Source organism: Pangasianodon hypophthalmus, chromosome 23 (assembly GCF_027358585.1).
Source record: "Pangasianodon hypophthalmus isolate fPanHyp1 chromosome 23, fPanHyp1.pri, whole genome shotgun sequence".
NCBI lineage: Eukaryota > Metazoa > Chordata > Actinopteri > Siluriformes > Pangasiidae > Pangasianodon > Pangasianodon hypophthalmus.
This window is the reverse complement of record NC_069732.1, coordinates 779,078-795,000: the sequence shown is the minus strand read 5'-3', so window position 1 is coordinate 795,000 and position 15,923 is coordinate 779,078. Positions and strand designations below refer to the sequence as shown.

At 41.8% G+C, this 15,923-nt stretch overlaps 1 protein-coding gene across 2 annotated transcripts in view; it reads left to right on the top strand.

The window, feature by feature from the left end:
* si:dkeyp-113d7.1 (uncharacterized protein LOC407709 homolog) overlaps positions 1–14,659 on the top strand; it is a 19,400-nt gene extending 4,741 nt beyond the window's left edge. For both annotated transcript variants that reach the window (XM_034298767.2, XM_026917890.3), the window contains exon 2: positions 11,384–14,659. In XM_034298767.2, the coding sequence (XP_034154658.2) occupies positions 11,452–12,846 (1,395 nt within the window). In that variant the 5' untranslated portion in view covers positions 11,384–11,451 and the 3' untranslated portion in view covers positions 12,847–14,659. The remainder of the gene's footprint in view (positions 1–11,383) is intronic.
* Positions 14,660–15,923: the final 1,264 nt, after the last annotated feature.

Here is a 15,923-nt window from a genome sequence, read left to right as displayed (position 1 = left end):
TGTGTGTTTGTTGTGTTACACCAGTGTGAGTTTGTTCTGTTACACCAGTGTGTGTTTGTTGTGTTACACCAGTGTGTGTTTGTTGTGTTACACCAGTTTGTGTTTGTTCTATTACACCAGTGTGTGTTTGTTGTGTTACACCAGCGTGTGTTTGTTCTATTACACCAGTGTGTGTTTGTTCTGTTACACCAGTGTGTGTTTGTTGTGTTACACCAGTGTGTGTTTGTTCTATTACACCAATGTGTGTTTATTCTATTACACCAGTGTGTGTTTGTTCTGTTACACCATTGTGTGTTTGTTGTGTTACACCAGCGTGTGTTTGTTCTGTTACACCAGTGTGTGTTTGTTGTGTTACACCAGTGTGTGTTTGTTGTGTTACACCAGTGTGAGTTTGTTCTGTTACACCAGCGTGTGTTTGTTGTGTCACACCAGTGTGTGTTTGTTGTGTTACACCAGTGTGTGTTTGTTGTGTTACACCAGTGTGTGTTTGTTGTGTTACACCAGTGTGTGTTTGTTCTGTTACACCAGTGTGTGTTTCTTCTATTACACCAGTGTGAGTTTGTTGTGTTACACCAGTGTGAGTTTGCTCTGTTACACCAGTGTGTGTTTGTTCTGTTACACCAGTGTGTGTTTGTTGTGTTACACCAGTTTGAGTTTGTTGTATTACACCAGTTTGTTTCTTCTATTACACCGGTGTGAGTTTGTTCTATTACACCGGTGTGTGTTTGTTGTGTTACACCAGTGTGTGTTTGTTCTATTTCACCAGTGTGTGTTTGTTGTGTTACACCAGTGTGTGTTTGTTGTGTTACACCAGTTTGTGTTTCTTCTATTACACCAGTGTGTGTTTGTTGTGTTACACCAGTGTGTGTTTGTTGTGTTACACCAGTGTGTGTTTGTTCTATTACACCAGTGTGTGTTTGTTCTATTACACCAGTGTGTGTTTGTTGTGTTACACCAGTGTGAGTTTGTTCTGTTACACCAGTGTGTGTTTGTTGTGTTACACCAGTGTGTGTTTGTTGTGTTACACCAGTTTGTGTTTGTTCTATTACACCAGTGTGTGTTTGTTGTGTTACACCAGCGTGTGTTTGTTCTATTACACCAGTGTGTGTTTGTTCTTTTTCACCAGTGTGTGTTTGTTGTGTTACACCAGTGTGTGTTTGTTCTGTTACACCAGTTTGTGTTTGTTCTATTACACCAGTGTGTGTTTGTTGTGTTACACCAGTGTGAGTTTGTTGTATTACACCAGTGTGTGTTTGTTGTGTTACACCAGTGTGTGTGTTTGATCTGTTACACCAGTGTGTGTGTTTGATCTGTTACACCAGTGTGTGTTTGTTCTGTTACACCAGTTTGTTTCTTCTATTACACCAGCGTGTGTTTGTTCTATTTCACCAGTGTGAGTTTGTTGTATTACACCAGTGTGTGTTTGTTGTGTTACAGCAGTGTGTGTTTGTTCTATTACACCAGTGTGTGTTTCTTCTATTACACCAGTGTGTGTTTGTTGTGTCACACCAGTGTGTGTTTGTTCTATTACACCAGTTTGTGTTTGTTGTGTTACACCAGTGTGTGTTTGTTGTGTTACACCAGTGTGAGTTTGTTGTGTTACACCAGTGTGTGTTTGTTGTGTTACACCAGTTTGTGTTTGTTCTATTACACCAGAGTGTGTTTGTTGTGTTACACCAGTGTGTGTTTGTTGTATTACACCAGTGTGTGTTTGTTCTATTACAGCAGTTTGTTTTTCTTCTATTTCAGCAGTTTGTGTTTGTTGTGTTACAGCAGTGTGAGTTTGTTCTATTACACCAGTTTGTGTTTCTTCTGCTACACCAGTGTGAGTTTGTACTATTACACCAGTTTGTGTTTGTTGTGTTACACCAGTGTGTGTTTGTTGTGTCACACCAGTGTGTGTTTGTTCTATTACACCAGCGTGTGTTTGTTGTATTACACCAATTTGTGTTTCTTCTATTACACCAGCGTGTGTTTGTTCTATTACACCAGTGTGTGTTTGTTGTGTTACGCCAGTGTGTGTTTGTTCTGTTACACCAGCGTGTGTTTGTTCTATTACACCAGTTATGTTTGTTGTGTTACACCAGTGTGTGTTTGTTGTGTTACACCAGTGTGTGTTTGTTGTGTTACACCAGTTTGTCTTTGTTCTATTACACCAGTGTGTGTTTGTTGTGTTACACCAGTTATGTTTGTTGTGTTACACCAGTTTGTGTTTGTTCTGTTACACCAGTGTGAGTTTGTTCTGTTACACCAGTGTGTGTTTGTTGTGTTACACCAGTGTGTGTTTGTTCTATTTCACCAGTTCGTGTTTGTTGTGTTACACGAGTTTGTGTTTGTTGTGTTACACCAGCGTGTGTTTGTTCTGTTACACCAGTGTGTGTTTGTTGTGTTACACCAGCGTGTGTTTGTTCTATTACACCAGTGTGTGTTTGTTGTGTTACGCCAGTGTGTGTTTGTTCTGTTACGCCAGTGTGTGTTTGTTCTATTACGCCAGTGTGTGTTTGTTCTGTTACGCCAGTGTGTGTTTGTTCTGTTACACCAGTGTGTGTTTGTTCTATTACACCAGTGTGTGTTTGTTGTGTTACACCAGTGTGAGTTTGTTCTATTACACCAGTGTGTGTATGTTGTGTTACACCAGTGTCAGTTTGTTGTGTTACACCAGTGTGTGTTTGTTCTATTACACCAGTGTGTGTTTCTTCTGTTACACCAGTTTGTGTTTGTTGTGTTACACCAGTGTGTGTTTGTTCTATTACACCAGCGTGTGTTTGTTGTGTTACACCAGTTTGTGTTTGTTGTGTCACACCAGTGTGTGTTTGTTGTGTCAGACCAGTGTGTGTTTGTTGTGTTACACCAGTGTGTGTTTGTTGTGTTACACCAGTGTGTGTTTGTTCTATTACACCAGTGTGAGTTTGTTGTGTTACACCAGTGTGTGTTTGTTCTATTACACCAGTGTGAGTTTGTTGTGTTACACCAGTGTGAGTTTGTTGTGCTACACCAGTGTGTGTTTGTTGTATTACACCAGTGTGTGTTTGTTGTGTTACACCAGCGTGTTTTTTGTTCTATTACACCAATGTGTGTTTCTTCTATTACACCAGTGTGAGTTTGTTTTGTTACACCAGTGTGAGTTTGTTGTGCTACACCAGTGTGTGTTTGTTCTATTACACCAGTTTGTGTTTGTTGTGTTACACCAGTGTGTGTTTGTTGTATTACACCAGTGTGTGTTTGTTCTATTACACCAGCGTGTTTTTTGTTCTATTACACCAATGTGTGTTTGTTCTATTACACCAGTGTGTGTTTGTTGTGTTACACCAGTTTGTGTTTGTTGTGTTACACCAGTGTGTGTTTCTTCTATTACACCAGTGTGTGTTTGCTCTATTACACCAGTGTGTGTTTGCTCTATTACACCAGTGTGTGTTTCTTCTATTACACCAGTGTGTGTTTGTTGTGTTACACCAGTGTGTGTTTCTTCTATTACACCAGTGTGTGTTTGTTGTGTCACACCAGTGTGTGTTTGTTGTGTTACACCAGTGTGTGTTTCTTTTGTTACACCAGTGTGTGTTTGTTGTGTTACACCAGTGTGTGTTTCTTCTATTACACCAGTGTGTGTTTGTTGTATTACACCAGTTTGTGTTTGTTCTATTACACCAGTGTGTGTTTGTTGTGTTACACCAGTGTGTGTTTGTTGTGTTACACCAGTGTGTGTTTGTTCTATTACACCAGTGTGAGTTTGTTGTATTACACCAGTGTGTGTTTGTTCTATTACACCAGTGTGAGTTTGTTGTGTTACACCAGTGTGAGTTTGTTGTGCTACACCAGTGTGTGTTTGTTGTGTTACACCAGCGTGTTTTTTGTTCTATTACACCAATGTGTGTTTCTTCTATTACACCAGTGTGAGTTTGTTTTGTTACACCAGTGTGAGTTTGTTGTGCTACACCAGTGTGTGTTTGTTCTATTAAACCAGTTTGTGTTTGTTGTGTTACACCAGTGTGTGTTTGTTGTATTACACCAGTGTGTGTTTGTTCTATTACACCAGCGTGTGTTTTTGTTCTATTACACCAATGTGTGTTTGTTCTATTACACCAGTGTGTGTTTGTTGTGTTACACCAGTTTGTGTTTGTTGTGTTACACCAGTGTGTGTTTCTTCTATTACACCAGTGTGTGTTTGTTGTGTCACACCAGTGTGTGTTTGTTGTGTTACACCAGTGTGTGTTTGTTGTGTTACACCAGTGTGTGTTTCTTTTGTTACACCAGTGTGTGTTTGTTGTGTTACACCAGTGTGTGTTTCTTCTGTTACACCAGCGTGTGTTTGTTGTATTACACCAGTTTGTGTTTGTTCTATTACACCAGTGTGTGTTTGTTGTGTTACACCAGTGTGATTTTGTTCTATTACACCAGTTTGTGTTTGTTGTGTTACACCAGTGTGTGTTTGTTGTGTTACACCAGTGTGTGTTTGTTCTGTTACACCAGTTTGTGTTTGTTGTATTACACCAGTTTGTGTTTGTTCTATTACACCAGTGTGTGTTTGTTGTGTTACACCAGTGTGTGTTTGTTGTGTTACACCAGTGTGAGTTTGTTCTATTACACCAGTGTGTGTTTGTTCTATTTCACCAGTGTGTGTTTGTTCTGTTACACCAGCGTGTGTTTGTTGTGTTACACCAGTTTGTGTTTGTTCTATTACACCAGTGTGTGTTTGTTCTATTACACCAGTGTGTGTTTGTTGTGTTACACCAGTGTGATTTTGTTCTATTACACCAGTTTGTGTTTGTTGTTTTACACCAGTGTGTGTTTGTTGTATTACACCAGTGTTTGTTTGTTCTGTTACACCAGTGTGTGTTTGTTGTATTACACCAGTTTGTGTTTGTTGTATTACACCAGTTTGTGTTTGTTCTATTACACCAGTGTGTGTTTGTTGTGTTACACCAGTTTGTGTTTGTTGTGTTACACCAGTGTGTGTTTGTTGTGTTACACCAGTGTGTGTTTGTTGTGTTACACCAGTGAGTGTTTGTTCTGTTACACCAGTTTGTGTTTGTTGTATTACACCAGTTTGTGTTTGTTCTATTACACCAGTGTGTGTATGTTGTGTTACACCAGTGTGTGTTTGTTGTGTTACACCAGTGTGTGTTTGTTCTATTACACCAGTGTGTGTTTGTTGTGTTACACCAGTGTGTGTTTGTTCTATTACACCAGCGTGTGTTTGTTGTGTCACACCAGCGTGTGTTTGTTGTGTCACACCAGTGTGTGTTTGTTGTGTCAGACCAGTGTGTGTTTGTTGTGTTACACCAGTGTGTGTTTGTTCTATTACACCAGTGTGTGTTTGTTGTGTTACACCAGTGTGAGTTTGTTGTGCTACACCAGTGTGTGTTTGTTGTATTACACCAGTGTGTGTTTGTTGTGTTACACCAGTGTGTGTTTGTTCTGTTACACCAGTGTGTGTTTCTTCTATTACACCAGTGTGAGTTTGTTCTATTACACCAGTGTGTGTTTGTTGTATTACACCAGTGTGTGTTTGCTCTATTACACCAGTTTGTGTTTGTTGTGTTACACCAGTGTGTGTTTGTTCTATTACACCAGTGTGTGTTTGTTGTGTTACACCAGTGTGAGTTTGTTGTGCTACACCAGTGTGTGTTTGTTGTATTACACCAGTGTTTGTTTGTTGTGTTACACCAGTGTGTGTTTGTTCTGTTACACCAGTGTGTGTTTCTTCTATTACACCAGTGTGAGTTTGTTCTATTACACCAGTGTGTTTGTTGTGTTACACCAGTGTGAGTTTGTTGTGCTACACCAGTGTGTGTTTGTTCTATTACACCAGTGTGAGTTTGTTCTATTACACCAGTGTGTGTTTGTTGTATTACACCAGTGTGTGTTTGCTCTATTACACCAGTTTGTGTTTGTTGTATTACACCAGTGTGTGTTTGCTCTATTACACCAGTGTGTGTTTCTTGTGTCACACCAGTGTGTGTTTGTTGTGTTACACCAGTGTGTGTTTGTTCGATTACACCAGTGTGTGTTTGTTGTGTTACATCAGTGTTTGTTTGTTGTGTTACACCAGTGTGTGTTTGTTCTATTACACCAGTGTGTGTTTGTTGTGTTACACCAGTGTGTGTTTGTTCTATTACACCAGCGTGTGTTTGTTCTATTACACCAGTGTGTGTTTGTCGTGTCACACCAGTGTGTGTTTGTTGTGTCACACCAGTGTGTGTTTGTCGTGTCACACCAGTGTGTGTTTGTCGTGTTACACCAGTGTGTGTTTGTTCTATTACACCAGCGTGTGTTTGTTGTGTCACACCAGTGTGTGTTTGTTGTGTTACACCAGCGTTTGTTTGTTGTGTTACACCAGTGTGTGTTTGTTGTGTTACACCAGTGTGTGTTTGTTCTATTACACCAGCGTGTGTTTGTTCTATTACACCAGTGTGTGTTTGTCGTGTCACACCAGTGTGTGTTTGTCGTGTCACACCAGTGTGTGTTTGTCGTGTCACACCAGTGTGTGTTTGTTCTATTACACCAGTGTGTGTTTGTTGTGTCACACCAGCGTGTGTTTGTTGTGTCACACCAGTGTGTGTTTGTTGTGTTACACCAGCGTTTGTTTGTTCTGTTTCACCAGTGTGAGTTTGTTCTGTTACACCAGTGTGTGTTTGTTGTGTTACACCAGTGTGTGTTTGTTGTGTTACACCAGTGTGTGTTTCTTCTATTACACCAGTGTGTGTTTCTTCTGTTACACCAGTGTGTATTTGTTGTGTTACACCAGCGTGTGTTTGTTCTATTACACCAGCGTGTGTTTGTTCTGTTACACCAGCGTGTGGTTGTTGTGTTACACCAGTGTGTGTTTGTTGTGTTACACCAGTGTGTGTTTCTTCTGTTACACCAGTGTGTGTTTCTTCTGTTACACCAGCGTGTGTTTGTTGTGTTACACCAGCGTGTGTTTGTTGTGTTATACCAGTGTGTGTTTGTTCTGTTTCACCAGCGTGTGTTTGTTCTGTTACACCAGTGTGTGTTTGTTCTATTTCACCAGTGTGTGTTTGTTGTGTTACACCAGTGTGTGTTTGTTGTGTTACACCAGTGTGTGTTTGTTGTATTACACCAGCGTGTGTTTGTTGTGTCACACCAGTGTGTGTTTGTTGTGTTACACCAGCATGTGTTTATTCTATTTCACCAGTGTGAGTTTGTTGTGTTACACCAGTGTGTGTTTGTTGTGTCACACCAGTGTCAGTTTGTTCTATTACACCAGTGTGTGTTTGTTGTGTTACACCAGTGTGTGTTTCTTCTGTTACACCAGCGTGTGTTTGTTGTGTTACACCAGTGTGTTTGTTCTATTTCACCAGCGTGTGTTTGTTCTATTACACCAGCGTGTGGTTGTTGTGTTACACCAGTGTGTGTTTCTTCTGTTACACCAGCGTGTGTTTGTTGTGTTACACCAGTGTGTGTTTGTTCTATTTCACCAGCGTGTGTTTGTTCTATTTCACCAGCGTGTGTTTGTTCTATTACACCAGTGTGTGTTTGTTCTATTACACCAGTGTGTGTTTGTTCTATTACACCAGTGTCAGTTTGTTCTGTTACACCAGTGTGTGTTTGTTCTGTTACACCAGTGTGTGTTTGTTCTATTTCACCAGTGTGTGTTTGTTCTATTTCACCAGTGTGTGTTTGTTCTATTACACCAGTGTGTGTTTGTTCTATTACACCAGTGTGTGTTTGTTCTGTTACACCAGTGTGTGTTTGTTCTATTTCACCAGTGTGTGTTTGTTGTGTTACACCAGCGTGTGTTTGTTCTGTTACACCAGTGTGTGTTTGTTGTGTTACACCAGTGTGTGTTTGTTCTATTACACCAGTGTGTGTTTGTTCTATTACACCAGCGTGTGGTTGTTGTGTTACACCAGTGTGTGTTTCTTCTGTTACACCAGCGTGTGTTTGTTGTGTTACACCAGTGTGTGTTTGTTCTGTTTCACCAGCGTGTGTTTGTTCTATTTCACCAGCGTGTGTTTGTTCTATTTCACCAGTGTGTGTTTGTTCTATTACACCAGTGTGTGTTTGTTCTATTACACCAGTGTGTGTTTGTTCTATTACCCCAGTGTCAGTTTGTTCTGTTACACCAGTGTGTGTTTGTTGTGTTACACCAGTGTGTGTTTGTTCTATTTCACCAGTGTGTGTTTGTTCTATTACACCAGTGTGTGTTTGTTCTATTTCACCAGTGTGTGTTTGTTGTGTTACACCAGCGTGTGTTTGTTCTATTACACCAGTGTGTGTTTGTTGTGTTACACCCGTGTGTGTTTGTTCTGTTACACCAGTGTGTGTTTGTTCTGTTACACCAGTGTGTGTTTGTTGTGTTACACCAGTGTGTGTTTGTTCTATTACACCAGTGTCAGTTTGTTCTGTTACACCAGTGTGTGTTTGTTCTGTTACACCAGTGTGTGTTTGTTGTGTTACACCAGCGTGTGTTTGTTCTATTACACCAGTGTGTGTTTGTTGTGTTACACCCGTGTGTGTTTGTTCTGTTACACCAGTGTGTGTTTGTTCTGTTACACCAGTGTGTGTTTCTTCTATTACACCAGTGTGAGTTTGTTCTATTACACCAGTGTGTGTTTGTTGTATTACACCAGTGTGTGTTTGTTGTGTTACACCAGTTTGTGTTTGTTGTGTTACACCAGTGTGTGTTTGCTCTATTACACCAGTTTGTGTTTGTTGTGTTACACCAGTGTGTGTTTGTTCTATTACACCACTGTGTGTTTCTTGTGTCACACCAGTGTGTGTTTGTTGTGTTACACCAGTGTGTGTTTGTTCTATTACACCAGTGTGTGTTTGTTGTGTTACACCAGTGTGAGTTTGTTCTGTTACACCAGTGTGTGTTTGTTGTGTTACACCAGTGTTTGTTTGTTGTGTTACACCAGTGTGTGTTTGTTCTGTTACACCAGTGTGTGTTTGTTGTGTTACACCAGTGTGTGTTTGTTCTATTACACCAGCGTGTGTTTGTTCTATTACACCAGCGTGTGTTTGTCGTGTTACACCAGCGTGTGTTTGTCGTGTCACACCAGCGTGTGTTTGTCGTGTCACACCAGTGTGTGTTTGTCGTGTCACACCAGTGTGTGTTTGTTGTGTTACACCAGTGTGTGTTTGTTGTGTTACACCAGTGTGTGTTTGTTTTATTACACCAGCGTGTGTTTGTTGTGTCACACCAGTGTGTGTTTGTTGTGTTACACCAGCGTTTTTTTGTTCTGTTTCACCAGTGTGAGTTTGTTCTGTTACACCAGTGTGTGTTTGTTGTGTTACACCAGTGTGTGTTTGTTGTGTTACACCAGTGTGTGTTTCTTCTATTACACCAGTGTGTGTTTCTTCTGTTACACCAGTGTGTATTTGTTGTGTTACACCAGTGTGTGTTTGTTCTATTACACCAGCGTGTGTTTGTTCTGTTACACCAGCGTGTGGTTGTTGTGTTACACCAGTGTGTGTTTCTTCTGTTACACCAGCGTGTGTTTGTTGTGTTACACCAGTGTGTGTTTGTTCTATTACACCAGTTTGTGTTTGTTGTGTTACACCAGTGTGTGGTTGTTGTGTTACACCAGTGTGTGTTTGTTCTGTTACACCAGCGTGTGTTAGTTCTATTTCACCAGTGTGTGTTTGTTGTGTTACACCAGTGTGTGTTTGTTGTGTTACACCAGTGTGTGTTTGTTGTATTACACCAGCGTGTGTTTGTTCTGTTACACCAGTGTGTGTTTGTTGTGTCACACCAGTGTGTGTTTGTTCTGTTTCACCAGCGTGTGTTTGTTGTGTTACACCAGTGTGTGTTTGTTCTATTACACCAGTTTGTGTTTGTTGTGTTACACCAGTGTGTGGTTGTTGTGTTACACCAGCGTGTGTTAGTTCTATTTCACCAGTGTGTGTTTGTTGTGTTACACCAGTGTGTGTTTGTTGTGTTACACCAGTGTGTGTTTGTTGTATTACACCAGCGTGTGTTTGTTCTGTTACACCAGTGTGTGTTTGTTGTGTCACACCAGTGTGTGTTTGTTGTGTTACACCAGCGTGTGTTTGTTCTATTTCACCAGTGTGAGTTCGTTGTGTTACACCAGTGTGTGTTTGTTGTGTCACACCAGTGTGTGTTTGTTGTGTTACACCAGTGTGTGTTTGTTCTATTACACCAGTGTGAGTTTGTTGTGTTACACCAGTGTGTGTTTGTTGTGTTACACCAGTTTGTGAGTTTGTTCTATTACACCAGTGTGTGTTTGTTCTGTTACACCAGTGTGTATTTGTTGTGTTACACCAGTGTAAGTTTGTTCTATTACACCAGTGTGAGTTTGTTCTATTACACCAGTGTGTGTTTCTTCTGTTACACCAGTGTGTGTTTGTTGTGTTACACCAGTGTGTGTTTGTTCTGTTTCACCAGTGTGTGTTTGTTCTATTACACCAGCGTGTGGTTGTTGTGTTACACCAGTGTGTGTTTGTTCTATTACACCAGTGTGTGTTTGTTGTGTTACACCCGTGTGTGTTTGTTCTATTTCACCAGTGTGTGTTTGTTGTGTTACACCAGTGTGTGTTTGTTCTGTTACACCAGTGTGTGTTTGTTCTGTTACACCAGTGTGTGTTTGTTGTGTTACACCAGCGTGTGTTTGTTCTATTACACCAGTGTGTGTTTGTTGTGTTACACCCGTGTGTGTTTGTTCTGTTACACCAGTGTGTGTTTTTGTTGTGTTACACCAGTGTGTGTTTGTTGTGTTACACCAGTGTGTGTTTGTTCTATTACACCAGTGTCTATTTGTTGTGTTACACCAGTGTGTATTTGTTGTATTACACCAGTGTGTATTTGTTGTATTACACCAGTTTTTGTTTGTTGTGTTACACCAGTTTGTGTTTGTGGTGTTACATCAGTTTGTGTTTGTTGTGTTACACCAGTTTGTGTTTGTTCTGTTACATCAGTGTGTGTTTGTTGTGTTACACCATTTTGTGTTTGTTGTGTTACACCAGTGTGTGTTTGTTCTGTTACAGCAGTGTGTTTGTTGTGTTACACCAGTTTGTTTGTTGTGTTACACCATTTTGTGTTTGTTCTATTACACCAGTGTGTGTTTGTTGTGTTACACCAGTTTGTGTTTTTTCTATTATACCATTTTGTGTTTGTTGTATTACACCAGTGTGTGTTTGTTGCGTTTTACCAGTGTGTTTGTTGTGTTACACCAGTGTGTGTCTGTTTGTTGTGTTAATAGAGTCAATGTGTTTGTGTTACACCAGTATGTTTTTTGCTCTATCTTCAGCATGTTGCTGTATGTGAACACTGTGTTAGTGTTTATTCTTGCTTTCTCCATACCTTACTATTATTAGTCTCATGTTAGTACCGAACTAGCTAACATTCCTCTAACCTGATGTGTGTGTTTTGTGTGTGTGTGTGTGTGTTTGTCTTATACAGGGTCCAGAATCAGGGAAAGGATCAGCAGCGCTGGCATTAAGTAGACTGCTAAGGGAGGAATCTGGCTGATGATGGCCGAGCTGGAGACGGAGTGTATCGCGTTAGGCCTGAACGCTCTGGCCTCGGAGTGTATGTCGCCTGCTCTGGAGCCGCTGCGTGCCGAGTGCGTCACGCCGACACTGGCCATGCTGAACACGCTTAGCTCCGAGATCGCTGAGCCAACGGCCATGCTGCCATGCGTAAAGAGCGACCCGGACCTGGAGCTGGTACCGATCCGCACCGTGGACGTGTCCCAAATCCAGCCCCTGAGCACTGCGGAGCTGGGAACGGAACACGTCAGGATGGAGATCAGTGGCCTGGAGTACATCAAGTCGGACCTGCACTCGTTCCATGGCACCGAGTTGGAATCGTATAAGCCGAGTTACGATGCCTTTGATTACGTGTCGCATGACAACCTGGACTACATCAAGTCGGATCAGAGTTCCGACCTGCAGTGTTACTATGCAATGGAACTTGAGGCTAGCCGGTACGAATATGACTCAACACTCGCATCCGAGAAGTCTGAGACATCGGATACAGCGGAGTCAAACATTCTTGAGTCCATCCGGATGGCGGAGCTCCGCACTGAGCTCAATAAGCTCCGCCCTGACGCTGTTATTGAATTTTCGTCTGCTCACATGTACGACATGCAGTCTGCAAATGCAAACACAAACACCACAAACCCAGACAATGCGAAAGTAAAAACGCAACCACGCAAACCTCGCAACCTGACGGGCGAAAAGCCATTCTCCTGCACGCAATGCGGAAAGAACTTCAGCACTCTGGGAAACCTGAAGACGCACCAGCGAATCCACACAGGTGAGCGGCCGTACTCCTGCTCGCAATGTGGCAAGAGCTTCGGCCAGGCGGGCAACCTGAAGCGGCACCAGCTGATACACACGGGCCAGAAGCCCTACAACTGCAGCTTCTGCCCCAAAGGCTTCACCAAGGCAGACGACCTGCGCTCGCACCAGCGCATCCACACGGGCGAGAAGCCGTTCACCTGCGACGAGTGCGGAAAGGCCTTTTACCATTCCAAGGAACTCAAGACACATCGCCTGGTACACACGGGCGAGCGGCCGTTCTCCTGCCAGCACTGTGGCAAGGCATTCACGAAGGAGGTGAGCTTCCGCAACCACCAGCAGAGCCACACAGGCGAGAAGCCGTACCAGTGTGTGCACTGTGGAAAGAGCTTTGGGAACTCGGGCGTGCTCAAGACTCACGAGAAGATCCACACCGGGGAGAAGCCGTTTCAGTGCACGCAGTGCGGCAAGAGCTTCGGCCGTCTCGGACACTTAAAGGCGCACCAGCAGATCCACACGGGTGAGAAGCCGTACATATGCTCGCAGTGCGGCAAGAGCTTCAGCCAATCGGGTCATCTCAAAGCACATGAACAGATCCACAAACGAGAGAAAGCGCAATAACGAAGAACGAGTGCAGCTAAACTGTAATGGAGCACAGGAAATGAAACAAAATGTTAATGTCCATAATAATGATACTATATATATGCACACGTATATAAAACGATTTAATTTACTTACTTATGAATGGCTAAATGGCTACGAATGTTTTGATTCATCATATGTTTATCTGTCAGTCAGCCTCAGAGGGTGGGATCAGCTGTGATCAGTGCTAGAGTCCCACTGAATACGTTTATTCAGTGGTGGACAGACTGGTAGCCCCGGTATGAGGGAGGCGATCGAACTATCATTGTTTTATTTGTAGTTACCCAGTGGATAAGACTGGAGGAGGTCACCAAGATGTTTTTCCCCCATCCAGCAAGAAGAGAAAGGAAGCATTTTTATTTGTTTTTTTTTAAACTTGATGCTCCAGTTGATTCATGCGGTTATTGGTGCTGTGACCCACCTCAATGCTCTAACTGTAGCTTGCTACTTATTCCCAAATCCTGGCACTTGTGGACATGGTCTGGTCCTCTGAAGGTCCTGCTACCAGTTACTTAGATACCTCATGTTTAAACACAAAGTGTTGAGCAGAACTGAAGACCTGGCCAGACTTGAACATGTTGTGTGAGGAGAGAACAGCACGGCTCATAGTCAAAATGTTAGCTACAGCTTCACTGTCATTTTGTCAAAGACACAAACACACTATACTACATCAGAGACATAAATTCCCCAGTAATTCAAGGACTTGTGCATTACCTCTGTGGGGTAACGGTACATCCCTACGCACATCCCTCATCAGTATTAATGCCTAGCTAATTAGGTTCCTGTGGAACCACAGGCACATTGGAGCTCTCACTCTGCCAGTGGGCTAATGAAAAGATTTATGGATTGTCCACTTAATCAAATACATTTTACATCAGTTAACGTCTAGCATAGTTTTTTTTCCAGGAACTGATCTCTGATTGGTTACTTTGGTATTGTGGATGGATGCATTTCTGTGCTGATGATAAGTTTTGTTAAGGGCACAAACGCGACAGTCGTTGATAATTTCCTCTGTCGACTTCTCAGGCTGGTGAAATGACCACAATGCACAATTCCAGGACCAAAATATTCAGCACATGATATTTGCCATCAAGGTTTCAGAATAAAAGAGAATCTGTCATGAGGGAACCTTGTAGTTCCATCACAAACCTTCGGAACTCGGAACCAGACTGTCTTTGCACTGAGCCTAATGCAGTAACATAAGCTGACGTTAGTATAGCTATATTAGCAAATCTTATTTCGCCAACATTACTGTGAATGAATGAACCGATGGTGTTAGTATGAGGCTCTGAGGCGCAGGAGAACATCAGGTTCAGAGATACACTCACGTCACTACTCTTCAGTAAACCAGTTACAATCACTGATCCCACCTCATGGGAATGATTGACAGATGACAAAAAGGACATTCATAAAAAAAATAAGTAACCTCATTTATGAAAGATTGATACAGATGAACATTAATATATTGATTTTGTTTTCTATGCTCCATTATACACACCTCTCAAAGTATTATCCTTTTTTTTTTTTTTTTTTTTTTCAAAAGGTCTACATTATATATAATTATATACGTTTTCATACCTGTTTGTGACTGATTTGCTATTATGCAAGTGTCTTTCTTTGTTATGTCGGGGAAGGGGGGTCTGGTAGAAATGTTTCGTATCCGTTTTATCTGTTTATATCTGTTTTAGTGACAATTTCTTTTCATACTCACCGTGTACACGTTTATCAAGAAACCATGTAATTCTTTAAATCATGTACTGGAACGAGTTATTAAAGAAACTAATGAAAAGTGGCAGAGTTCCTTTGTTAGCCTGTTTTTTGCAGCAAGTTTATAGGGACATGGCAATAATCACTCCCACAGTATAGTCACATGTGATTTTCCATGGCTTTAGGGATTAATTCTATTCAGTTTTATTTATGTAGTGCTTTTAACAATGGACACTATCACAAAATAGCTTTACAGAAATCTGGATCTAACATTTTTATTTAATTTTATCCCTAATGAGCAAGCCACAAGGTGACGGTGGTGAGGAAAAACTCCCTGAGATGATATGAGGAAGAAACCTTGAGAGGAACCAGACTCAAAAGGGAACCATCCTCATCTGGGTGACACTGGATAGTGCGATTATAAATAATTACTCTTCTGTAACTGTGTACTATATAGTCAAGCAGTGTTAAGTGTTAAGGGAACTTGAGTAGAAGCATAATTAGAGTTTTAACTTTAATTTTCTCATATTGAACTGAAGTTAGTAACTGTTCAGTGATGAAGACTTGAGTGTAAACTGTTCTTAGTGAGTGCAGTCTTTACGCTATCAAAGGAAGAACATCCATAGCCATCTTCATGGTTTTTATGTGGTACCATCCACGGTAATCTCACAGTGATCTTTAGACAGTCCATGTGGGACATCCTCAGCAGCAGCAAGTGGTTTTCAGGTGATGAGAACTCAAACTAGAAGTAGGGCATCAGGATGGATCAGGCAGGTCCAGAAAGTAGAAGGAGTCAGGATCACTGGCATCTCAGGAGTATCATGTGTAGTGAGAGAGAGAGAGAAGGAGAGAAATAGAGAAACATTATTAGGTATGCTAGTTGTCATGTAATGGTTAAAGAAGATGCACATTGCGTGCAGAGAGCAAGCAGGGACTCCGGCAAGACTAGCTATGACAGCATAACTAAAAGGGAGAGCCAGAAGCTAACACAGACATGAGGGAGTCCTGGGATGTAAAGCTCCAGCCTCTCCACCATCAACAAACCTGAGTGAACGTGTGAGAGTGGGGGGTGACAGCATCCAAACATCCCAGTTCACCACAACACTCTATGCCTGTGAAACCCTCCAGACCTGCTCCTGTACCTAAGAAAACTATTCACTAAAGGCTTGACTAAACAAATATGTTTTCAGCCGAGACTTAAACACTGAGACTGTGTCTGAGCCCCGAACACTAAGTGGAAGGCTGCTCCATAACTGTGGGGCTTTGTATGAGAAAGCTCTACCCCCAGCTGTAGCCCGCACTATTCGAGGTACCAACAAATAGCCTGCACCTTTTGATCTGAGTAGGCG